This window comes from Erythrolamprus reginae, chromosome 5, assembly GCF_031021105.1.
Source record: "Erythrolamprus reginae isolate rEryReg1 chromosome 5, rEryReg1.hap1, whole genome shotgun sequence".
In the NCBI taxonomy this organism is placed as follows: Eukaryota; Metazoa; Chordata; class Lepidosauria; order Squamata; family Dipsadidae; genus Erythrolamprus; species Erythrolamprus reginae.
In genome coordinates, this window is record NC_091954.1 from 51997354 (window position 1) to 52024238 (window position 26885).

Sequence of the window (26885 nt, forward strand, 5' to 3'; positions counted from 1 at the left end):
ATTTCCCAGGAAATTTGAGCGCGGCATGAAGGCCCGGCCAGTTTCCTGCCATCCCCACTTTAATCCCGGCCATCTGGGCTGCCAGAGGAGCCTTTCGGTGGCGCTTAAGGAGGCTTTGGCAATCCAGAGCGAACAAAGCATTTTCCTTTCTCTGGGCGCTTGGACAGTGAATAAATCTCTGCCAGTGCCCAGAGAAAAGAAATGCTCCCTTCGATCTGGGCAGCCAAGGAGTCATCACAGCGAAGGAAAGGCGCCGGCTATGAGCGAGAGGAGAGGGGAGCCCTTCAGCATGGGAAGGAAGAGGCAGCAGGTAGCAGCAGCAGCAACCAGTGTATGGGAGGCAGTGTATGGGAGGCAGCCCCGCACCGGGTATATTGGAGTCGTGTGCTCCTCCTCGCCGCCTCAGAGCCCCTCTTTTTTTTTTTAAGCCTTAAAGTTTTGGATTTTTTTGATTCACCTCACCTTCTTCCTTCGGCAGTGACTATTCTCCTCCTCTTCCTACCCAAATCCGAGCTTTTATTTCTTTCCTAATGGGTTTGCACACATTATTTGCTTTTACATTGATTCCTAGGGGGAAAATTGCTTCTACTTAAGAACGTTTCTACTTAAGAACCTGGTCATGGAACAAATTAAGTTCTTAAGTAGAGGTACTACTGTATTTGGAAGTTTCTCTTCCTCTAAGGGAAACTGTGAATAACTTAAGATAATTAATAATGAATCTTCAATATCCCTTTTCCAACTAAGGTTGTAGAACAAATGATGGCAACAGAGAGACAGACTGAAACTAAATACTTTTCAACAGATTATCTTTCAAAGAAAGAGAGTAAAGACACTCTTGTTGCTTTTGTTGCACCTAACAGCCAGACTTGATACCATAAACTGTTATTTTACAAAAGGATTTGGCTAGTACAGGATAGCTAGAACTGAGATACTTAAAAGATGTTACATATAGTTTTATAAATTATATTTTAGATGGACTGTGGAAACGTATTTTGCTTTGAACAATTCTACACAAAGTAATTTTAAAGTGTTATCAACTTTGTTTTTTTAATCTACTTTTTCCTGCTTGAAGTGATTTTTTTTTCAGTTTGCTTTGAAATATACTGCTCAAAAAATAAAGGGAACACTTAAACAACACACTATAACTCCAAGTAAATGAAACTTTTGTAAAATCAAACTGTCCACAGGAAGCAACACTGATTGACAATCAATTTCACATATTGTCAGCACATTCAACTTTGTACAGAACAAAGTATTCAATGTGAATAGTTCAATCATTCAGATCTAGGATGTGTTCTTTGAGTGTTCCCTTTAATTTTTTTTTGAGCAGTATATTTAGTTGCAGGCCACCTTTGGAGTGTTATCTAGATCAAAAGGCAACTAAGAAATATTTTTCCAGCAGAAAATAAATCCATCTGAATGGGGTGAATATCTGCCAGTGAATTCATTATTCATTATTTACCTGCTAGGAAATGCTCTTTCAAGAAATTCATAACATGCTTTTTGCCAATCTAGGCATCATAATTTCATGGATGGTGACAAACCCAAGGGGGGGGAAACAGACTAACTCTTCAGGTTTGTGGGTTTTTTGTATTGTGCCACTGAGTCATTTGTTTCAAAGGTATTTCCTTACTTAAACAGAGAAACACAATGAACATGGGTGGACAGGCAAAAAAACAGTGGGAGCAAGAGCAACTTCCTGCCAGCCTGCCTATTGAGTTTCCTTGTGCGAAGCTAGCAAGGAGCATGAGAAATCATATCTTAATAAAGCTGGCATCATGGAGGAATGCATGATATCACAGATGGAAAAGTCATTGAAAGTCAGTAACAATTCCATTTATTACTTAAATGGAAGTACTATTAGAAACCTAAATTTTATGTCATATAAAATTAAGATAAGTTACATGAAACATTAATAATATTTAGACTAAATGGTATCAAGAATCAACACTATCAGATTAATTCATTGAAATTCTCAAGGAACTATAAGTATATGGAATATTACTTACTCCAAGGTTTATCAAATCTTCAATCATGTGCTTATTCCAAAAGAATCTATCATCAACCTGAAATGTATAAAAGTAAAACCTTTTGTATCCAAATATTATAGAAAATCTCAAAGACTACAGAACAATTTATTCAGTCCAGGAACAAGAACTTTATTTGTGAAAGATAAGGAAACATTAATGTTTCATCCCTTAAAATATATGTCCATATGTATCTAGGGCTGATCTTTCAAGAGGCATATTATTACCTTTTTCCAGAGGGCCAAATTAGTCTTCTCACATGCACTTTGCCTTTGTACAGAGTTTGTTAAGTCATAGGTCAAACTATAATAAAAAGAATCAGCATCCATAAACATTTTGAACAGTTCTTCCAATAAACGTCTCTCCAATCTTTCTTTCTCTTTACTTTCTTTAACCTACAAAAGGGCAGAATGTTCTATTTCAGTACAGCAAGTTGGATACCTGTCATTAACCTAAATATGATTTTTCAACCATTTTCTTTAGATTAAATAAAAAAATAAAAATATTTCACAGATTATGTCTTTTCAAACAGTGACAATTACAACTTTTCAGATGCATTTTCCATATAAAATATGCTGTTATTATTATATTCTACGAGGCTGAGAAATAACACTTCAAGTAAAGTTACCTACCAAATTTATGACCAAAAATAGTATGAAGAAACATCTAGAGTTACGGGAGGAAAGACCTCATGCTGCAGAGAATCTTCATTAGATATAGGATTGTACTAATTCTACATATTACATAATGTAACTCAAATATTGGAATATGTTCCAACAGTATCTAAATAATAACAAATAATTTTTATTTAATGAAAGAAAGAGGGCATCACATCTTTTTTTTTTTAAGTAATGCTCATAATAAGCTTTAAATCCTGTATACACAACTTTAAAAGACAATCTCTCCAGATGCTTACTGCAAATGGCCATTCATAAATAAAGCACTTCAAAAGTTGCCAATTGTAAATATAGTTAATTTCTTCTCCTGAACCACAAAATCTATTGCTTCAAAATACAGCAATTAATAATTAATTGATTACTTCATAAGTGAAGACACGATCCATTAAGTCCACTCGTGAGGTTGGTATTTAATTATTTACTTATTTGATAAATTTACATCTTGCCATGGGAATACTCTGGATAGCTTACAACAATAAAATGGGGGAAGTGTAAACAACAATAGCAAAGAAATAAAACTAATAATAATAATAATAATAATAATATTAATATTAATAATAATTTATTTGATTTGTATGCCGCCCCTCTCCAAGGACTCCAAGGAAATACAATAATATGAAATTTTTAAAATGGGCGGGGAAGAACAAGAAGTGCACGAGAGAGATGGGGTCAGGTGCTCAGGCCCTTGAGGAAAAATAGTAGGGTCAGGGCAAACCTCATCTGGGAGAACAGAATGCTCCAGAAGGCTGCAGTAGAGATCCCATTCTCTTGGATCCCATCAGTCAGAGTTTCTTGATCAATGGGCTTGTCTTAGAAGGACAAGATGGTTCATCAAGTAATCTGGATCTATCCTATGTAGGGTTTTGAATATCATAACCAACATCTTGAACTGCACCCAGAAGCAAACTGGTAACTCGTGCAACCTGGGTCAGTCTATGGGCCACAAAGACTAATTGTGCTGCTGTAGTTTGTACCAGTTAAAGCTTCTGAATGCATTTCATAACGAAGTTCCATGTAAATATAAGATGCATACTATGTGGCATTTAAAACATTTTCTGCATCAGCATTACTGGAAAAAAATCAAAGTAATGCATTTACGGAGGAACTATAGTAATGGAGGCAATGCAACTTTGATTTAAGCCCACTTGTCTTTCAAAATAACATTTTAGTCTGCATTCTTATATGCTCTATAAACCATGGCTATTAATGTGGTTTCATATGTAATATTTATTAATGTGCATATGAAAGCATTTGTATTATGAGTTGTATTTTTTTTCCATTACTCAGACATTTTGTTTTTGTTATATGCTTTAATAGAGAATGGGTTGAATGAGAATTGATGTTACTAATAATCTACTATGCAGTAAGCGTTTTAGTATTTCAATTTTACCCTTTCCCTTATTGCGTTTTCAATATTTCTTTTGGTTGCACATCGGCAGCAAAGGATTAGCATCTTTTATTACACAAGGGCTTCAAGATAATTGTGGGATGTCCTTTATTGCCCTTGCTGTTCATCATCTAGAAACTAGTATCCTGAAATTCTGTATATATATTTTTCAAAACAAGGAAGTTTAATGAATGAAACACTAGTTGGTAGACAAAATTAGCACAGAATCGTACTAATTATCATTTGAAATATAAAGTAGTAAATGTTATGATATTCCATACTGCATTTTATTTCAGTTCCTAAACACAATCAGGAGGGAATTATTTTTTTAAATTTATTTTTCATTGGACTGATCTACTTTAAGTTTAATAAAGCAACAACAGAGAATCACCCGGGCATTCTGACAGCAAACACCAGGTACAACTAATTTAAAAAGACAAAAAATAGCCACTTATGAAAAAAGCATGATTTAGTTGCGAAGCTGGAAATTCATGGGATAAAGCAATATAAAACCTATGGCAATTAAGGATAATAAATTTAATCTATATCTTAAAACAGTTGATATCAGCATAAATGACCATATGAATATCGGCATACAATTATAGCCAGACACAAGAAGACAAAAATATCACCGTAGAAATAGAAACCTGAATTTTCTGAGATTTGACTATGAACCAGGGATGGGGAAAGAAGGAAACTAAATACTTGTTGCAAAGTTCAACAGTAACAAAGTAGAGTTAGTCACAAACTGAATGTAGAAAACAAAAGAGGCAAATGAATCCAAGGTTTTGCAACTGATAAAAGATTGTATTAGAACTGAATCTGATAAATGGGAATGGAACCAATCAAATCATATAAAGGCATAAAGGGATTCAAATAATAAAGTTTGGTCAACTGTATCTAAAGCAGGGTGAAAACAGGAGATAAAAATTGATCTGGCAGATAAAGTAAAGTGCCCTTGATTATGCTTGTGGGAATTTTAGCAAAGTTCAAAAGTAGAACAGGAAAACAAGGCAGCAAAAACAAACAGTGGACAACAAGGTGGAAGGGGCAATTTAATCAAGAAATATCTCCAAAACAAGTGAAATAGAAATATGCTTAAATATTTGTTACTATATTACCGTGCGTCTTATACACCAAAAAATACGGTAATTAACTTGTGGGAGGAAAAGTACAAAATTAAATATATAAATAAATAGTGTTTAAACTACCATCATCAGCTACCATCAAAATTATTTAAGATCTAATAAATAATTCTCACCTTCTTTTTATTAGAAGAGGAAACATTTGTTTTTATCTGAGTGAAAGTTCTCATCAAAAATTTAGAATCATCTGGAGACTGTGTAATTTTCTCTGTTTTATATATTCCAAAATGATGTTTTTTACAGGGCTGAAAAGCAACACATTTTGTTAAAAAGATGCTTAATGGATTTAGTTATATAAAATATGAATTCTCTGATTAATATTCTTCTGATAACACTAAATAAAAGCTAACATTTCATATCAAAGACATTTTTAAAACATTTATTTATTGAATATATACTACTGCCCTTCATATTCTATATACTTACAATAGAACAAAAATAATAAAACTTGTATAGGTTTCATTCTAGCTATCACTGAACAATTATGTAATGTCTGCTAAAAAATAGAAGATTCCACATTTTAAAAAGCTTTTTCTACCCCATCTACTGTCTAATCTTGAGAAAGGTCACTGTCAAAGATTTGATTAACAAGTCAGTTGGAGTGAAATTTTTGGCAAAACTAATTGTCATTTGTATATCTAATTACAGCAGAGACATTTCATTAAAAAGATATCTGATACAATGCAAATGGGTATAGAGAAGACACAAGATATAAATGTAGTAAATAAACCATACAGTAGAAGACCTCAACTGATGAGAAATGTTTACATCCATTTACTATCCAGTTATTCTTTGGGCCAAATAATAGCAATAGCACTTAGACTTATACACCACTTCACAGTGCTTTACAGCCTTCTCTAAGCTGTTTACATAGTCAGCACACTGCCCCCAACAATCTGGGTCCTCATTTTATGGACCTCAAAAGGATGGAAGGCTGAGTCAACCTTGATGGTAATGATCACATGATAAATGTTTACCTAAAAATTGTTATTCAGCATGGCTGCTTGATTTGATCGTGTAACTTTCATTTCCATTTAAATATCACTCCAATCATGTTAAGTTGGTTGGAACACTCCTGTTATGAATTGCTGGGATTCCATCTTACCTCCAAATCCAGATCTTGAGGTTCTGCTTCAGAAAGTGGTATTGCGACAATTTTTGTAATTTTACATACATCATGATCTCCTGGAAGTTTGCCAACAACTACTTTTTGGCGAATTAGAAGCAACCACCAAGGCAAATCTGCAAGAAATACAAATCCATTAGTTTGGAAAGAGAAGTTTCAATTATAATTTTAATCAGGTGAGTAGCAATCTTTCCATGTATATATTCTCTTCATCAGGCTGACATCAGACCTAAGAGGAAACGCCTCTTGTCAGTATGGAATTAGGAATACAGATACCCAGAGCTGGAAAAACTGAGTATTTTTTTTTCTTTTACTAAAACAAACCCGTATCTGTCCCTTTCTAAGACAAATAGGATTTTTTGTATTTTTCTAACATGGTGATTAAAATAAAAAAACTAAAAAAATATCTGCAAAAAGAGTACATTACCATAGTCAAATAATAAGCTTTTTTTTAAAAAGTTATATTTTTCTATTTTAATTTAAGTTCATCCTAATTATTTTTCTTGTGCCGTGACACTTGCCTAGCCATGCTAACACCGCATATACATGTGGGTTTACAATGCTATTAAAGAACTTATTAATCAAGTTAATATGTTAGACTGTGAATCCGATGGGGCCATGTTGCTTATTGGGGAGCTTTGGAGCAATCATTCTTAAACCAGGCTATGATAAAATGAGGCAAGAGACTATATGTAGAACTGATTTGAACTCCCAAAACAAACGGAATTTATATCCAATAAATAGCAACAAATAAACCAGGTAGGGGGATTTTTTTTAAAAATTGAAATGTAAAATCAGAGTTACTGCATAGTCTCAGGGCCCGCAGCGTACACTCTCTCAGGAGAGCCACATCTGACTAACATTATGAGCCGGGGTGGCGCAGCAGGTAGAGTGCTGTACTGCAGGCCACCGAAGCTGACTTGTAGATCTGAAGGTCAGCGGTTCAAATCTCATCACCGGCTCAAGGTTGACTCAGCCTTCCATCCTTCCGAGGTGGGTAAAATGAGGACCCGGATTGTGGGGGCAATAGCCTTGCTGTTAAAAAAGTGCTATTGCTAACATGTTGTAAGCCGCCCTGAGTCTAAGGAGAAGGGCGGCATAGAAATCGAATAAATAAATAAATAAATAAATAAATTATCTATAGCCCTTTTGCCATAAGTGTTACTGCCAATTTCAGTCATGATTTAGTTTATGGTCTGCATCTTAATCACTGTTACTTACCTTGAATATTTCACTGAATCAGATGACATAATAACAAAAAACATTTGTTTTGATGATTTTTGCAGAATAAGGCAGAATATTTTTCAGTCCTTATGAAGACTATATAACAGTGATGGCGAACCTTTTTTCCCTCGGGTGCCGAAAGCGCGTACACACATACTATTGTACCTGCACGAGTGCCCAGACCCATAATGCTTGGAGATGGCAAAAATTGCCCCCCCTGCCCACCCCCCCGAGGCCTCTGGAGGGTAGAAACAGCCCATTTCCCAACTTCTGGTGCGCCCGGTAGGCCCATTTTTCACCCACCCCAGGTTCCACAGGCTTCCCTGGAATCTGGGGAGGACAAAATGATGTCCCCCATCCCCCCGGAGGCCCTCCGGAAGCCGAAAATGCCCTCCCAGAGGCTCTGTGCAAACCAAAAATCAGTAGGCCTGTTTGCATATGCGTACTGGAGCTCAGCTAGGGCAACAGCTCGCGTGCCAGCAGATATGGCTCTGCGTGCCACCAGTGCCATAGGTTTGCCATCACTGCTATATAACATTCAATGACAATGACATATCAGTGAACATTAAACTTGTTCAGAAAATTCAAAATCAAATACTTCCATTTTCCTTTTTTCAAATACTGTAGCGTACTATCACTGTAATAAAGCCCAAGTCAGAATAGATAACCCTTGTAATTACAACTTCATTCATAGAACAGTAAAATATACTGTACCTGAAGGATAATTTTAATGCTAATATTAGTTATGCCTTGGTCGGCATCAATAGCAGCTTCATTTTAGTAGCTGAAAGAGAACTAATGCATCTGTTTGTTCAATGCTGAGTTAAATAAGATTTAAAAATCTCAAATAGCATATACCCATAGTTGCAGCTGTACAACTCTACTTAAGAAATGCTCTAACGGTAAAAGAAAAAAAAATCTGCAGCAATTCCCCTTTGCCCTTTAAGCTTCTTATAGCCTGTGACAAGCTGTTTTTAAAAAATTGGAAAATGGCAGGGGGCTGAATAGGGAATTGATAAAAAATAGTTCCATCACATCTTTCAAAAAGAAGCAGATTAATCTCAGGGTCTTCCATAGATGAAAAGAACCCATCCACAAAAGGAATAGATTCCCCAGGTGTTTACAAATGCTTTATGACATCACAATCTATCAACCAGCCTATATGTTCTCAATTTTTTTGTTGGGATTAGGACAAGAATATTTTTTGCAGTTCCTGAGACGTGAAGAAAATGCAATCATGCAGACTTCCACTTATGTAACCTTGTTTCATAACTAATTTCAGCTGAAGAAAAGATGAGGTGTTTCTATACATGTGTTCCCTTATGACAGTGTTTATATGTGAGAAAAGAGAATGAAGTTATATTGGGCGAGGGGAAGAAAGATCAATGACTTTTTATCATTTCATCCAATCCATTTTGCTGTTCCTGTGGCCTTGTTGTCTTCTGGAGTAGGGTTTTAGGTCAGGTGTGTGCGTGTATGTGTGCGTTCATCCACATGGTCCATATACATAGTATGCAGAGATTTATTGGAATAGTAAGATCTCCCAAGTACATATAATTTGGACAGACAGCCAGATTTGTACATAGGTATTTCAAAGGATTTTCTGTTTTTTTTAATTATTTACTTGCCTATTTTAAGAACTCCGTGTAAAATTAAGTATGTTTTTCTTGAGGATAAAGAAAATATCTAATTTTCTATTGGAAAAGTATGCTTAGCTGATTAAAAATATATTGCAAAGCATAAGCAATATTTTTTTAAAAAAAATAGGTCATTGTACAAATAAAAGAACATCCAGCTTGAAAGGCACAAGTTACATTAAAACACATTGTCTGACTCTATCTGCTGTCCTCCATTGACCACTTTGTTCCCTCAAGTATCTGAGGATCTTAAAAGAACAATGGAACCATTCATGAAATCTTCTTCATGCGTATCTCCTGTTCTTCTGTTTTAGACCTTGTTTTGTTGCATTCATCTGAATGTAAATGAAAGTATTCCTCATAATCATGGATGATACTGGGTCTGGGAAAAAGCCATATTTACAGCCAGGAAAAAACAAGCAAAAAAAAAGATTGCGGCTCCACCCACCTAAAAACACAGTGAATATTTCTCTTGTTTTGATTAACAGCCAGAATGGCCATCTTTCAACAACGGGAGCAAACCCCATACCAGGCAAGATGAAGCAACCTGTTACTAATGCTGCAATTGTTTATAAACACAGCTCAATGACAGTGTTGACAATTGGTTTTTGTATTTTATCTGCAGCATCTAGAAAACAATTCTGCTGCCAAAAAAATTGAAAACCCTTTTTTATCTCTTATGTCCCAACTAAATTACTCTTTGTATCCAATCACAATGCAGTCTTTTCTATTAATCTGCTTCCAGAAAGGAAGAGAAAAACAGATATGAATATATTTTCAGAAGCAATTTTGTTCAAACAGATTTAGAATACGATAGTACCCAGACTATTATTTATTCATTATAAATAAGTTTACTATATTTAAAATAGTCAAAATTTCAGTGTTCCCTCGATTTTCGCAGGTTCGAACTTCACGAAAAGTCTATACCACGGTTTTTCAAAAATATTAATTAAAAACTACTTTGTGGTTTTTTTCCCTATACTACGGTTTTTCCTGCCCGATGACGTTATATATCATCACCAAACTTTCGTCCACCTTTAATAAATATTTTTTTTAATAAACTTTAATAAAGAAACATGGTGAGTAATAATCTAAATGGTTGCTAAGGGAATGGGAAATTGCAATTTAGGGGTTTAAAGTGTTAAGGGAAGGCTTGTGATACTGTTCATAGCCAAAAATAGTGTATTTACTTCTGCATCTCTACTTCGCGGAAATTCAATTTTCGCATGCAGTTTCGGAACTCATCCCCCCGCGAAAATCAAGGGAACACTGTATTCAAAAATATGTGACTATGTTACTGTACTTGTGAGCATAGTTCCCTCTAAGCTGAGCAGTGAGCAATCGCTCACTTAAAAATCATCATCAACTCAGAGTTTTCCAAACCTGTCCAGAAGCCGAGAGGGAAAGAGTGAGAGGGAAGGAGAGAGAGAGGAAGAGAGGAAGAGAGAGAAACAGATAGAAAAAAGAGAGGAAGGAAAAGAGAAAGAAAAAGAATGGGTGTAAGGAAGAGAGAAAGAAAATCAAAATCTAGTTTGAAACTATTTAAGTGGCATTTTGATATTGATAGAGTTGCCCTATTATGAACTCACTGTTATAGACATACAGTACAGTATTTTATTTTGAAATTCTCTGAGGCAAAACAGGGTGGGTTTTTTATTTGTTTGTTTGTTTGTTTATTATTTCTGTGCCGCCCAGTCCCGAAGGGACTGCCGCTCAGACACTATACTTTTCCTCCCCCCCCCCCCAATAAATTAGAGGGAACACTGCTTGTGAGGTATTTAAATTTTATTTGATTTTGAGGGTAAATTATTTGAAAAGTAGTCTCTTTAGGTTGAATACATTACTTATTTTTAGAGCAAAACAATTAAACCCACAAATATGCAAAAATTAATAAAACTGAGGTACTGTTTTAAACCTTATAAAAATTTCTTCCATTTCTTCTGCTATAAGGAGATTCAAACTCTCAATTATATCTCCATAATAAAATTTTAAGGTATCAAGGAATATTTTGGACTATCCCATAGAATTCATATATACTTCCCTATAAAATAGTTATACAATTCTTCCCTTGCAAATGCTATCCCTCAACTACACTCCTACTTTTCCATTGGCAGGAATTCCTGGGGAATGATCCTTAAGCTACAATAAACAACTAATCTAAAAATAAAGTTTCTTCTCTTCCTTTAATTTTTTTCTTCAACAAGAATTTATTAAAAAAATAGCGGCAGCAATTTTTGCTTTTCTAAAATTCTAAAGAAAGTAACACTATCCTCAGAGGGTTTGTTGGATTTGGGGGGTTTTTTGAGAAAGAGGATGAAGAAACAACAGTGGGACAGATTTCCCACCCATAACTGTCAGAGGAAACATTCACAAAGTACAGTTTGAGCAAAGTAAAGTTGCTCAGTTTAAGGCCACAGAGAACTATGCTATCTCTCCAAAATAGACTTGCAGTCAATGGTAGCTCTCTGTTGCATTTTCTGAAACAGGCTCTATTATCACTAAGAAAGAGTTACATTCCCATTAGATTTTTGCAGGATACAGCAGAAACATTGGACTAGATTGGGGAGGGGAGGAGCAGAAATTGCCTCATATAAACATCACCAAAAAAGAGAGGGAGTATCTTAAATTCATGCATTGCTTCCCTAGGTACTATACGTACTTTCCTTATAGTTTTCTAATAGGATAAGGGAGATAACTGAAGCCAATTATCAATAGAAGCTTGTTCACAAGTGCTTACCTTGTAAAATGCTACACAAAACACCAACATTCAGGTTTCATTTAAACTTATTTAAACTCTTTATGGACATAAAATTCAAACTATAAAAATCTATGTACAGGTTTCAGGTTTTAAAATAAAATCTAGTTCGTAATGCTAGAAAAAACCATCTCTAAGCAGCATATTATGACAAATAGAGCATAAGGTAGTTTCTCATACTTTCAAAATACTAGAACTAGAATACTAGACAAATGAAAGTAAAATATGTAGACCATTTTTAATTTGAAATTAGCTTGAATTTTATGCCTCAATTTGGTTTGAAAAATAATTGGATTAACCCATCTATAATAATCCTCACAAACCAATTCACAAGAGATATTGCTTGCCTAAGTACTGTATGTACTGTATTATTTTAAAATGAGCTAAAGAAACCAAGAGAATCTAAAACAGGCTGACCTAACTTCTGAAATATTTAAGGTGTGTATACAGTACTATTCTCAATACGTCAATACACAAGCAAATGTCAAATATTATTTCCTTAGTGAAGAATAACTTGCCTAGCTCCAAAACCTACTGCCCATCCCCAAGGCAACAGGACTTGCTTTTCAGTTGCCTTTTGAGTAAAGAAAGTATTTTTGGGACAACCATGACCTGGGTGATTAAGAATCTCTTCAGAATTCCCCAACCCTTGGTCCCTAGACTGGCCCTGGTCTGCAGAATGCCAGTAACCAGGTTGCATGAATAAATGAAGCCCCATCCGCAGGATGCAGGCAGCATGCAAAACCATATAACAAAACCCTGTGTGACCTGTCCCTGGTGCCCAAAAATTAGGGGGCACTACCCTAGACAACTTGTCTAGCTTTTACAGTAACATAAAGTAATGGAAGCACTTAAGGAAATCTTTAATAAATTGTAGTAACTAGGATTGTGCAAACCATTTGGAGGGGAGGGGGTGATACACAAATATGCTAGCCCTAATAAAGCACCTTTCTTCAGAGCATAAAAGCAATTGTTATCCTTTGGAGTATCATACCAGTTTCAAAAGTTGTCCCCAAAGCACCTCTGCATGTATGTGCATACCCAGGCACTTCTGATGTGTTTACTAGCAAAGAATGTATATATAAACACAGAGTAGAAAGTCAGGAACACCCTTCAAAGCTATAAAGCTCTCAAGAACAGCACTACATTCACAATAACATGTTTTATAAGGCATCTCTTTTAAATGCTTTGTAGAGCCCAATTAGTAATTGGCTCTTCAAAAAGCTGCCTTTTCATATAATATTGGTGATATTTTCATGTTTCTTCCAGAATTTTCAATTCAGCAGCTTTATTTATAATTCCAAACTAAATTTACAGTTACAAGAATTCTCATTAATATTTTATAGCCACGTAATATTAATATATTACACATAAATTACTAATGGCTGAACTTAAACCATTTCAATCATTCATAATATGTTCATGAATGTGTATATATTTCATTCATGTATGTATATTTTTCTTTCCTAACGTCATTTCATAAATCACAAAAACCCAATTCATCAAAACTATGACATAGTTTTAAACTGCTATTTGCTTTCCAATTCTTTATGAATTCAACAAAAAAGTGACACATTACATTGATAGAAGCATTGGCAAAGATCAAATATATTTTGTCAGTCATAGGTAATTTTAGAGTGGAGGTTCCTAACCCAATAGGCATAACAAACTGAGTATTACTTTAACTATTTCTTCAAGCCGTGGAAGGATTTTATTGCCCATACCTGTATGAAGCTGAATTTTGCCAATAATTCCTTCGATCAAACCCAGACAAATTGGATTCCAAGCCAAAAGAAGATCAGTAGCTGCAGAGGAAGAGGTGGTGAGTTAGACATGTAAACTGTTTTATCATACAATTCGAATACACATTTCTTGTTTTATTATGTATCTCGAAAAACTGGGTTTCTACTAGGCAAGATTTCTGTGTAAACATGCTAAGTACATATTACTCCACCTAGTTAAGAACAATTCCTTTTAAGAAAGCATATATTTCCTGATATAATAACTGACTAAAATTAAGTTTGATTTTTTTCCCCTCCCAATCAAGACCTTAGGGAGACCAATTCAAAAGTTTCCATGTCCTTTTACCAACGAAATAGTGGTTCTTAATCAAAGTAGGATTAACTCCTTGGAAAGTCCAATTTCATAAGAAAATATATTCATTCTTTCCTAATTCTGTTATGAGGAAATGTACATAGCACTGTTTCCTGGCTGGGCCGCCTTCTTCAGAATAAAGAAAAAGGAACTCAGCCATTTCTACATAATATTAAACAAAATAAAGATACCTGGAGAGCCAACAAGTTTTACTGTCTATAAACGTTTTGCCAATATTTTTATTGACTATTCTTACCACCTAACGTTTAATACTGCTAGCAGAAAACATGTAAGTGGTTGATTCTGAGTTCTGAATTCCTCCTTCAGGTGACCAAGCAATTCAATACATGGTAAAACAATACTCAATTGGGAAAGTTTTCCCTAATTTTTATCAGTATACTTTTTTAGTTTTAATTAAATAGTCTTTAAAACCATTGATGTCCAAACTCTAGAAATAAAAATACATTTTATTGGGAAAAAGAAACATGGGGGGGGGAGGCAAATCAAGCAACACTTCAAACAAGCAACACTTCAAACACAGAGAATCTAAATAAAATCAACAGTTATTATCAGTTATTATACATAAGCAATTCTTGAGAATTATTGAATTAAAGAGATGAATGATGCCATCAAATGTAACATCTGCCCACTGCAGAAATCCAACATCACAAACAGATGACTATAAAACTCTCTAACCTCTTCTGGAACCACAATCCAGTGGCAGGGGGCCAACTACCTCTCTGGGTAACTACCTACATTCACTGCTTTCTCATAACTTAAATACATTTTTCCATGTTATTCAGATACCTAAGAAGTGCTATCTTCCCTTCGTTCCTGTGTTTCAAGGCTAAACATTCTTCCATTTCTTTCTATAGGATTTAAGGGCGTGCATAAGCGCAACATGGTGCCTACCGTCCCTATCCTACTGTCCTATTATCCAAAGTTACCTATACCCACTTGCTTTGGTTTATATTTATGCCATACCTATTATCTTGTACACATTTTGATAAGTAAGTAAGTAAGTAAGTAAGTAAGTAAGTAAGTAAGTAAGTAAGTAAGTAAGTAAGCAGTCTTCTGCAATTGGAGGAAAACTCAGATTGAATTTGATCAGCCACATGTAAAGAACCATATCAGGTATTACCTCATTGCAATGAGGGTGGCAAAATGTCAGTATTTCTCCACTCTTATTACATCTGCTGATAAACTTCCAGTTTCTAATAACCCAATTCTACTGGGTAAGGAGTGCCCCATTCAGAACATCTAAGGCATTTTTTTTTTTTAGATTATTCTGGCGGACTGCAAGATAAAGTCACTCAGATTCACTCTGCCTTGGACTCTGATTGCGTCAGGCCAGAGTGCCTGAAGCACACACAGTCTGGTGATGTGATCTGGGATAGGTTTATTGTGGTAACTCCTGAGGAAATGGACACCATTTGTTCACTGGATCCAGCTGCTTTCTGGGTCATGATAGCAACCTCTCTGATAGAGGGGGCAGTGCCCCAGTCTTAAAAGAGGTGGCGGTATATTTCTCAAGAACCCACCATTAGATCCAACAGTCTTCAATATCTATTAACCAGTGTCCAACCTTCCCTTTCCCTTCAATGTTTAAGTGTGACACCTGAATTAATTGCCACTTTGCTTCTGTGTGAATTCAAGGAGTTGATCCATATCTCTGAAGCCTAACTTTGGCAGAGAACTTGGTTACTTGAGGGGCCACCAGTCTCCCATATATCTGTTTCACAAGTTCAATCTAGCAGGGCTGGCACATTCTCGGTTCCAACAATTAAACAATACCATCATTCAGGACCCAGGAAGACATATTCTCTGAAGGAGCACCTGCCTTCTTAGGTTTGCCCCAAGATTCAAACATCCCCCACCCAGTGATATTTTGAAGACAAGGCTCTTCACCCAGCTATTTGGCAAGGATAATTTATGCTTCCTTTCATCCTTTCCCTTGTCCTTTATTCTTTACATACAGGTTAATTTTCTTTGCTATCTTGTTTGTATGTTTTTATTTTTTTTAATATTTTAAACTACTTGTAAATTGCCTAGTGGTGCTAGGAGTCGGAAAGCATATAAATGACTGAAATACAAATGTTGAGCAAGAAAGAAAGGAACCCTTAGCATGCTATTCAGTGCTATTCAACTAATGCACAGTCATTTATAAGAGCTGTAGCTGAGGTCATTTAACCAATTATAAAGCCATCAAATAGTTGTAGTCTCAAACACAAATTTTATCACTACAGTATACTAATGAGGACAGGATGAAAGATTTTTTTGAATTCCTTGTTGCTCTCTAATTCTATTGAAGCAGGTCCACAATACCCATGGGGAGATACAACAGAGACAAGAAATTTTTAGGAAGAAGAAAATGGGCTAATATTCACTACTTTGAAATGCAAATCAAAAAAATGGTTTCTCTCTTAGTTCAGATATTAAGATTCGTCATTAGAAATTTCTCCAAGTTGCTCTTTTGACATACATAGAAACATAGAAACATAGAAGTCTGACGGCAGAAAAAGACCTCATGGTCCATCTAGTCTGCCCTTATACTATTTTCTGTATTTTATCTTAGGATGGATATATGTTTATCCCAGGCATGTTTAAATTCAGTTACTGTGGATTTATCTACCACGTCTGCTGGAAGTTTGTTCCAAGGATCTACTACTCTTTCAGTAAAATAATATTTTCTCATGTTGCTTTTGATCTTTCCCCAACTAATACAAGTTTAAAGTTGACTAACAAAGATATTTTTACTTAATGCAAAGCCCAGAAGTAAACTACATTATAAAAGTATAATTGTTCAACCTAGAAAAATAATCTCCAACAAAAGTAAATGCACAGAATAGCTCTGAAAATTCATTTAAGCAATCCACTTAACACAATCTTAAACTTAACTACATAGGTAAACTTACAGAGTTACAGAGCACTGTACCTTCTTTCTTTACAGCTTTTACTATACACAGTTCGAACAAACTACCATAGTTTATTTTAAGGTAAAACCAAAATAAACTATCATGTTTCACAATTCAGTGATACAGAAGCATTCAGAAACTGGTACCAGACTCTTTGACCACTTCACTATCTGAAATTACAGTAATCTAGCTCTATGGTATTTTTAAATCAAACCCTTATATAATATTATTTAAGCTTCAAAATATGAGTATTGGGGAAGGGGAAGCAGGAAAAGGCAGAAAAATCTTCCCACAACAAAAAAGAACCTAAACCAATACCAGGAACTTAATTCTGTAGTTCTGTATTGTGTTGATAAACATCTTATTCAAATAAACATTTGTTTTACAGCAACTATATTTTACATCAAACTATTTAACCATTACAGCAGCAGTTTTTATTTCATTTTATTCTTCTGGTTTGTATTTCTAAACTTTATTTCTTTACAGTTTTCAGCACCCAAGTGAAGAATAGATATTGGAAGGACAAGGTACAAATTTCAATATGTTTCAGACCAAACTATGTGTAACATAAATATTAATCAATGGTTGTGTCAGTGTTCTAAATAATATCCAACATCCAACTTTGGCCTGTCAGGTTGATTGTATATAATCTTAGATATTTGGCAAAGAAGTGATCGAGAACAGAGATAGAGAATGATAGAGAACAGAGTAATTACAGTTGTATGTGATAAATGGGATTCACAGCAATAAAACTCATAATCATCTAGTTTTAAATGTTTCACTCATGAATGCAGAATAAACTAGCCACAGAATAAACTAGCCACAGCATGATACTATGGCAGGAGACTTTTCCCCCCCTTCAAATTATGAGTCACATTTGGTCAATAGTCAAAGAGAGACATTCCAAAAGGAAGGAAAAGAAGGGGAAATGGAATCTGATTTAACTTAAACCAATAACAAATTGAAAGCTACTTTGGAATTAAGGTTCAAGACATAGATCTAGAAACTGGAAGACTATGAATTCCAGTCTTGCCTAGGCACCAAGCCAACTGGACAATTTCAGGTCAGTTACCACTTCTGAAAAGGTTGCTGAAAAAAGTGTCTATACAGTATATGGATTTGTCCATATAGTTGTCAGTAATTGAGACTAACTTGAAAGCAGAAACACAAAAAACAAATAATTACACAAATTATCTGTTTCAATGTAAACAGCTTTCCACATTTTAAAACACCTCTTAAAAAGACAATCCAAAGGATTACAAAATGAAACCAAGGGAAAAGAGGATCCCTATACAATTTGAAATTCAAGAAAAAAACCTAGATGTGCTATTGAAAATACTGCAAAGAATATTTCAAGAATCTCCAAAATCAGTATAATATCAAGTAAAATCTTTTCAAGCATCAGAGAAAGCCAAGGAAACTTCCTAATGCTGTATTTTCTTCAAAGATAATGGAAGCATAGTTCTTATTACAGAATTTCAAAATTCAATATTTAAGATATGTTTAAAATGCTAGCAAATGCATTAATCTTATAATGGTTTTCCAATATTTACTTTCAAGAAATACTTTTTGCAATAACTTATTGTCAAGGAATGTTTGACTATCTACAGTATTAGGGATTCTTTCTTTAGTCTCAAATTTTGTCCCATTTTATGACCTTTCTTGCCACAGTTGTTAAATGAATCATTGCAGTTGTTAAATTATTAACATGGTTAAGTGAATCTGGCTTCACCATTGACTTTGTATGTCAGAAGGTCACAAAAACTGTTCTCAAGATACTGTAACTGTCATAAATATGAACCAGTTGCCAATTATCCAAATTTTGATTAAATGATCAGGGGAAGCTGCAACAGTCATGATAGTCTAAGACTACTTGTATATAACCTGCAAATTTGGCCATTGTTGTTAAACTGCTCATACAGTTTGAAAAAGCCATGAGAGCAAACTTTGCTACATAATGTCACAAATAAACAAACCAACCATTTTAGCTTTTACTCTGGTTATTTCATTGGCACAAACTCTAAACTTAAAAATAGAAAATATGAACAGATTGTCATCAAAGCAAAAAATATCTTCAGACAAGGATAATAAAAGAACAAACATATTGTCATTTCAATATGTGTTTCACTCTCTTACTCATGATTCTGCTCAATCAGCAGGAATTCAATGCTTAGTCAAATCTCCTGTCACAGACATTATAGCTATGATTCTTTCTCAAATGTTCAGAAACCACCTTGGAACAAAAGAGCAGCAAAGCTACCATCAAGAGCTCTTTGTATGGCATATCAGCAACCCATTATTGGAACTTCCTCAAATCATGAGACTGGTAGATCTTCCCTATCTGAATTATAACAAAGATAAAAGGTTAAAACACAAGTGCGTTCTTGTATGATGACAACCTTTAAAAAAACATTAAAAATTATATAACCCATTCAAGGCTGAGCTAAAGATTTTATCTTGCCATTTTACTACGTGTCAAGTACCCCAATTTCTATTAAACTTCCTTAACCAACTTCATCCCTAAAGCAGAATAATAAACTACTGTACGTGGCTACATCATTTTCCAGGAGAATATCTACCTCTTGTTCTATAAAGGATCTTGCTATTAACATATTAAAATTGCCATAATTCTCTTAAATAAACCTATTTTTAGAACTTCATATTCTTCACCAACAGTTAATAATTTTATTTTCTGTCTGACTAGCGGTGTGCTACGAGCCGGAATGCTAAATTGTGCTCGCTGCCGCGGATCGTAAGTTCTTGCGGGACCAGCGCAATTTTGCTGCTGCACCTGTAGAAGTAGCAAAATTGAGCAAGGAGCTGCAGGTGCACCCATGTTTCGGCGAGGTTTTACCTGCAGCTCCGTGCATGATTTTGCTACCTCCACAGGTACAGCAGCAAAATCGCGCTGGTCCCGCAAGAACTTATGAACCGCGGCAGCGAGCACAATTTAGCGTTCCGGCTCATAGCCCACGGCTGTGTCTGACTGTAAGTAGGTTAACTGTTCTGGCTGTGTCAGCTTACCAATGGATGGCCACTAAATCTGCTGTGTAAATAAGTCTGCAAAAGAGTTGATCAAAACAAGGGAAAAGTACAGTGGGTTACCCTCTCCCACTTTATGGGGTAATTCTCCAATCTGAGGGGTGGAGGAGAACCACAGTTGATCAACCAAAGCTAATGTCAGCCTTAACATGAGACCACAAAGAAAACATGATCAGATGAGTTCCTTCTACCTTATTATGCAATTCTCCCACTTTCCTTTACAAAATTAGGGAGGGTCTCTCCTGAATCGCTCAACCTGCCCATTATAGACTATGATGTTTCTTATCTAACCATTCCCTAGGCAGAATATCTAGACTCTGCTTCCGAAGGTCATCCACATATATCATTATATAGGTAAGATGTATGGTAAAGTGAGAGAGACAACTATTTAAAAATCCAGCAGGCTCCCCACCTACCAGTCTGCCAGTAGCTGATCAGCACTGGGAGAAGTTGGGAAGCAAATGAAAAGCGTTTACTCTTTCAAAAACCCCAGCCCCACAAAAAGCTGAGTAGGGTAGCTCTAATTAAAGCAGCAGAGCTGATCATCACAGAAGAGAGCTGCTGGATTTTGAGAGAACTGGTTCTTCTATTTTACTGGGCATCTCCCTCAGGTTGACCCACATAGGAAGAAGATGTTGAGCAGTTATCTTTCAAAACTCCATTTCACATCACTTTGATTTATAGATGGATTCCCATCTGCTGATGTCAAGAAAAAGAGGATTTTACTTACATTGCTTACAGTGGCACACTACAGTTACACAAGCAGTAGGCTACCATATGGCAATAAAAGGAAGAATGCAGAATTAGCAATTTAGCAATGGGAACTAATTCTATGATGGTACAGCATACTATCATCCCAAAGACTTTATCACTGCTACAAGCATAGCCGCCCCCCATCATTTTTCCAAATGACATGCAAAATCTCTTATGCATGTATCCAACTGATTATCGCTAAGCCAAACGTACGCCAAACCAACGCGCTTCATTCTCTACATCAATGACCTTTGCAATTACATCACAAGCAACTGTGTGTCCTCTTCGCCGACAATGTAAAACTCTTCAACATCACCGATAACACAACTACTCTCTAAAAAGATCTGAACTCTGTTTCTGAGTGGTCTAACACATGGCAACTCCAAATCTCAACTAGCAAATGCTCTGTCCTACACATTGGGAAAAAGAATCTGAACTCCAAATACGAACTGAATAATCAAATTATCACAGATAATCCCCACTCGGTTAAAGACCTTGGTATACTAATAACAAAAGATTTAAGTGCCGAAGCTCACTGCAACAACATAGCCAAGAAGGCTTCAAGAGTTGTAAACCTAATCCTACGTAGCTTCTGCTCTGGCAATCTCACACTACTTACCAGAGCTTACAAAACTTTTGCCAGACTCATCCTCGAATACAGCTCATCTGTTTGGAACCCATATAGCATCTCAGACATTAACACCCTTGAAAATGTCCAAAGATACTTCACCAGAAGAGCCCTTCACTCCTCCACTCGAAATAGAATACCCTATGAGACTAGATTTTCAATCTGGGCCTAGAAAGCTTAGAACTAAGACGCCTTAAACAAGATCTAAGTATTGCCCACAAGATTATATGCTGCATCGTCCTGCCTGTCGACGACTACTTCAGTTTCAACCACAACAACACAAGAGCACACAACAGATTTAAACTTAATATTAACCGCTCCAAACTTGACTGTAAAAAATATGACTTTAGTAACCGAGTTGTCGAAGCGTGGAACTCCACAACCCCACAGTAGAAAAAGTCAGCCTAGGATGGGACAAATGTTACCATCCTGAGAGAAGAAATTAGGGAAGGATAAAACTGCCACATCTTCCGTAAGATCCAATGTATCCCAAGGCAATTTAACTGGTTTACTCTATAAGGAACAAGTAATTCTCGACTTACACTAGTTCATTTAGTGACCGTTCAGAGTAACAACAGCACTGAAAAAAGTAAACTTATGACCATTTTTCACACTTACAACCACTGCAGCATCCCCACAGGTCATGTGAATTACATTTGAACACTTGACAACTGACTCACAGTTATGACCGTTGAAGTGTCCTGGAATCACCTTCTGCGACCTTCTGACAAGTCAAGTCAATGGGGAAAGTCAGATTCACTTAACAGAGTTACTAACTCATCAACAGCAATTCATTTTAACAAACTTGGCAAGAAAGGCCATAGCAGGGGTAAAAGTCACCTAACAAATGTCTCACTCCGTAACAACAATTTTGGGCTCAATTGTGATCATAAGTCAAGGACAACCTGGACTTCAGGAATTTAAAAGACCACCATCTCTCCCTTCAGGCCCAAAGATGGCTTCTCCTGAACATCCCCAGGTATGTGCTCATTTCTCCACTTCAGGGGAAGCAGAGAGGACTTGTTCCACCTCTATTTCAGGTGTTGCACTTTAGCATTTAGATTTATATACAGCTTCACACTGGGTCATTCTTTGTCAAGTGGACCAGGTATCCACTTAATGGATTTTTGCAGCCTTATTTGAAAAGAAACCATCACAAAAACAACATGTATGATAGAAAAAAAACCGTGCTCTTTCTAATGAAATAAAAATAAAGATGATTGAAGGTGAGAAAACAGAGAGCTGTTTCATCACCTTCAATCATCTTCATTAGAAAGAGCACGTTTTTTCTATCACTCTCTCTTTTCTCACCTTCAATCATCATCATTGTTATGTCACTAGAAAGAGCACGTTTTTTTCTATCACATATGTTGTTTTTTTTTAGGGTTTCTTTTCAAATAAAGCTTCAACTTCACTTGGTCCACTTGACAAAGAATGACCCCACTGCCCTCTCTAAGCCGTTTACATAGAGTCAGCATATTGCCCCCAACAATCTGGGTCCTCGTTTTACCGATTATAGGATGGAAGGCTGAGTCAACCAATTACTTTCTGAGCAATATATATACTGAGATTACTTTCCCCCTTCCCCCTCCCGGGAACATCCTCCAGGTGAGTCAACTTGCACTCCTTCGCCCAGTGGACCAACCGCCCTCCTTCTCGGCACCCCGAGAGCCCCTTCTCCCTTCAGCCCCTCAGCAGGTGCCTTTCCTCCTCCCAGCTATCCCGTAGCCACCCTGACCTCCTTTTTCCTTCTCTAAGAGCCGGCAAAGTCCCGCTGACGCCAGCTCGCCCTCCTGGTAAACAGTTCTTGCGCCCGCTCCCGGCAGCCTTTTTCGCCCAACGGAGCGGGCTCGATCCGGGTTGCCTGCCCACGAACTCACCGGGTCGGAGCTGGAGGCTGCCGTCGGCGCGGCTACACCACAGCGCCCGGTTCTCCTGTTGCAAGATGTAGTGATCCTTGGCTTGGAAAAGCTCCATGGCGGGGCAGCAGCAGCCAATGGAAGGAAGGCAAGAAGCAAAGGCAAGGTAATGGAGCGACCGCCGCGCTCAGGCGAAGCCGCCGCCGCAGAAGCGGCAGCCGAACCCAACCGGACCTCCTCCCCGCCGCCTCCGCCGAAACCGGGTGCGACCCAACCCGCTTAAAGGGCGGCTATTCCAGGAAAGAGACGCGCGCAACACCCGCCGCCGCCGAGCTTGTTGGTTCTGCTCCGGCCGGACGGGTTCCGGCGCGCGCATACCGATAGACACGTGACCTTCCCTTTCCCTCCCCCTCCCTTTTTTTTCGTCGTTTAAAGAGAAAGCGCCACCTTACTCGACCGGGCGGCTTCACGTGAAGAGAATTGGGGGGACGGGGGGTCGCGCGCGAACTAAGTCGATCTATTTTCGTGTCTTGGTTGATTGGTTCGGGGGCTTAAGTTATTATAGGTTGTCTTCAGCTTGCAACAGTTCATTTAAGTGATCGTTCACTGGGGGTGGGGGAGAGGGAATGATTGATGGCCTCTTTCCCACACTTACGACCGTTGCTCCATCCCCATGGTCACCTGATCAAAATTCAAATTCACCACCAATTCAGCAACTGACTCCTATTGAGGTCTGTTGTATTGTCCCAGAGTTATGTGATTTCCCCTTTTGCCACCTTCTGAGAAGCAAAAGTCATTGATGAAATCAGATTGGCTCATTTAAGAACTTCAGTTATTCAATTAACAAATGTGGCAAGAAAAGTCGTAAAATGGAGCAAACTCACTTAGCAACATAAATTTGAGGCTCAATTTGGGTGTATGTTGAGGACTAACTGTGTCCATCTTTCCCTTGGGGAGCTTAAGGCAACATATGTAGAGCGCCCTTTAATTTATTTGACTTCTATGCCACCCAATCCTAATGGGACTCAGGGCGGCTTTCAACAATAAATAGTAAATACAATAAACAAATCAAATAATTAGTAATAAGAACAGAAAACCCCATAATAAACCCTAAACTCACATATATACAGAAACAGTTGCAAATCTGTTTTATTTTTATTTATATATTGTTTTGTTTTTCCCTAGAACATCAGTCACAAATATGAACCACTTGCCAAGCATCTGAATTTTGATTATGTGACCATGGGGATGCTGCAACAGTCATAATTGTGAAAAATCTATCAGTTCAACTTTTTTCAATGGTGGTGTAACTTTAAAGAGCCACTAAATAAACTAGTTGTAAGTTGAGGACTACCTTTAGTACTTTGAGATTGAAGCCCCACCCTGCCCCTCTGTTTTGGATAGCAATGAATCAGCGCCCCTTTGATGACTATTTTCCTTATCCCAATCCAACTGCTTTTGTCAATTAAAAACAAAATTGCCACTTACCATTTTTCAAATTGAAGCTATATAAAACACAATTTTTGCTATCTAGTCATGGTTTGTGTTGAATCCTATGTAAATAGTTGGTTCCATGGAAAAAACGCTGTCTGTGTTGAAACAGGAAGTCGCGCCTGATTGGCTCAGACGCTGGCTGCTCTCTTTTGGCGGGAGCCGCAAATGTATAAAAGAGCGGCTACTCTCCAGGTTAAGCCAGACATGTTCCCGCTGATTGCCACTTCCCTTTTAAGAGCTGAATAAAGGAACCGTCTTTACTTAAGCCTTTGTCTCTGGACTTTTCACTGGCGATGACGGACAGAAGAACCACGTGTGCAAGATGAACAACCTTCAAATCGGCCGGGCTCCTGAGTTCTTCGATCCGGAGAAATCCTCCTGGGACGCCTACATGGCCAAATTCGAGATCTTCCTCAAAGCTGCCGGAATAAGGGACGCCGACGCCGAACGAAAGCGGGCAATTTTCCTGAATTACTGCGGCCCAGAAATATTCGATCTCGCCCAGACTCTCACCGATCCGCTTCCAGCCAAATCCGTCGCTTGGGACGTCCTGCAAACCAAGCTCGCGAGCCATTTCAAGCCTACGAAACCAGCCGTCGTTTTCCGGCACCAGTTTTCAAGAATGGCCCAGCTCGAATCCGAATCCATTAACCAGTTCGCTACGCGTCTTCGAACGGTGCTTTCAAAATGTAAGTTTGATAGCCCGGAAGCTCGCCTCACTGATGCCCTAATCTTCGGCATGAGAAATGCCATGGTCCGAAACAAGCTCCTCACCGAAGACGAGCCGTCTCTCCAAGCAGTAATCAAGCTGGCACAAACCGCAAAGGTCGCCGACGCTGCTGCCAAAGAGCTGAAGGAGCATGACAAGCGGGAAGTCGTCGCCAAGATCGACTCCACGTTTTCCCGCGCAGAGGCCCCAGACGACCTCAGCCCACCAGCCCTCAACGAGGACAGCTGTTTTCTGCTGCAACAGGACCAGCCGAGACAACCCAGATACCCTCGCCCCGTCGCCCCCTGCTCCGGCTGCCGAGGAAACCATCCGCGCCAACGCTGCCCTTTCCGGGACGCCATTTGCCGCCGCTGCAACCAACGCGGCCATATCGCTGAAGCCTGCAGAGCACCCTTGCCTGAGGAATCTTTCTCCACGCCTCGTCCTCCTCGGTTCCAGACCCAAACACCTCAACCACGCGAAAACCGGTTTCCTCGGTTTTCCGGCCGCAAGAACTACTCAACCGCTAACCGTGACTACTCAAGAGGTAACAATCAATTTTCTGTAAATAGCACGGCAACAAAAAATGGGGGCAAGATTGTAATCTCACTGCTCCTAAACAACAAGCCATGCACTATGGAACTTGACACGGGGTCTAAATACACCATTATGCCTTGGGAAAAGCTTATAATGTACATGCCTAGCCTCTCAAAGTCTGACCTTTTACAAACCTCATTGGTAATTAGAGATTTTCAAGGGGGGATAATACCTGTTCTAGGCCAAGTGAATGTACCTATTATGTTTAAAACTGTTAAATGTACCCTTCCTATGATTGTTGTTGCAGGGGCTAGACACTCTCTCCTGGGTTTGGCTTGGATGGAACCATTGGGAATTGAAATTTCGGCTATTTGTACTGTTAACTCTGATAGCATGCCAAACTTCTTACAGGAATTCCCAGAGGTGTTTAGCCCCACCTTGGGATCGTATAAAGGGCCCCCTATCTCCTTTTCTATTGACCCCAAGGTTCCTCCTGTCCGGTTCAAACCACGCAGGGTACCCCTCCCGCTCCTTCCCAAGCTTGACCTACAGCTAGATAAGCTCATAAGCCAGGGCATTTTAGTTCCTGTAGAGCAGGGGCCATGGGAAACACCCATAGTCACGCCTCTTAAACCGGATGGCTCTTTGAGGGTTTGCGCTGACTATAAGTCAACGCTCAACAAAGCCCTCCAACATCACCCTTACCCCATTCCAGTGGTACAACAGCTCCTTCACTCCCTGGGGGAAGGGAAAGTGTTCGCAAAAATCGATTTAGCCCAAGCTTACCAGCAACTCCCTGTCGATGAACCGACAGCACTCGCACATACAATTGTCACCCACAGGGGTGCGTTTAAATGTACCAGATTACAATTTGGA

General features: G+C 37.8%; 1 protein-coding gene across 1 annotated transcript in view; it reads right to left on the reverse strand.

Moving 5' to 3' along the window:
* INPP5F (inositol polyphosphate-5-phosphatase F) overlaps positions 1-23619 on the reverse strand; it is a 48361-nt gene extending 24742 nt beyond the window's left edge. Inside the window, exons 1-6 of the mRNA XM_070752595.1 lie at positions 23291-23619; positions 13703-13783; positions 6342-6478; positions 5353-5481; positions 2255-2422; positions 2010-2066 (exon numbers count right to left, since the gene is read on the reverse strand). Coding sequence (XP_070608696.1) covers positions 2010-2066; positions 2255-2422; positions 5353-5481; positions 6342-6478; positions 13703-13783; positions 23291-23387 — 669 coding nt within the window. The 5' untranslated portion in view covers positions 23388-23619. The remainder of the gene's footprint in view (positions 1-2009; positions 2067-2254; positions 2423-5352; positions 5482-6341; positions 6479-13702; positions 13784-23290) is intronic.
* Between the last annotated feature and the right edge of the window lie 3266 nt (positions 23620-26885).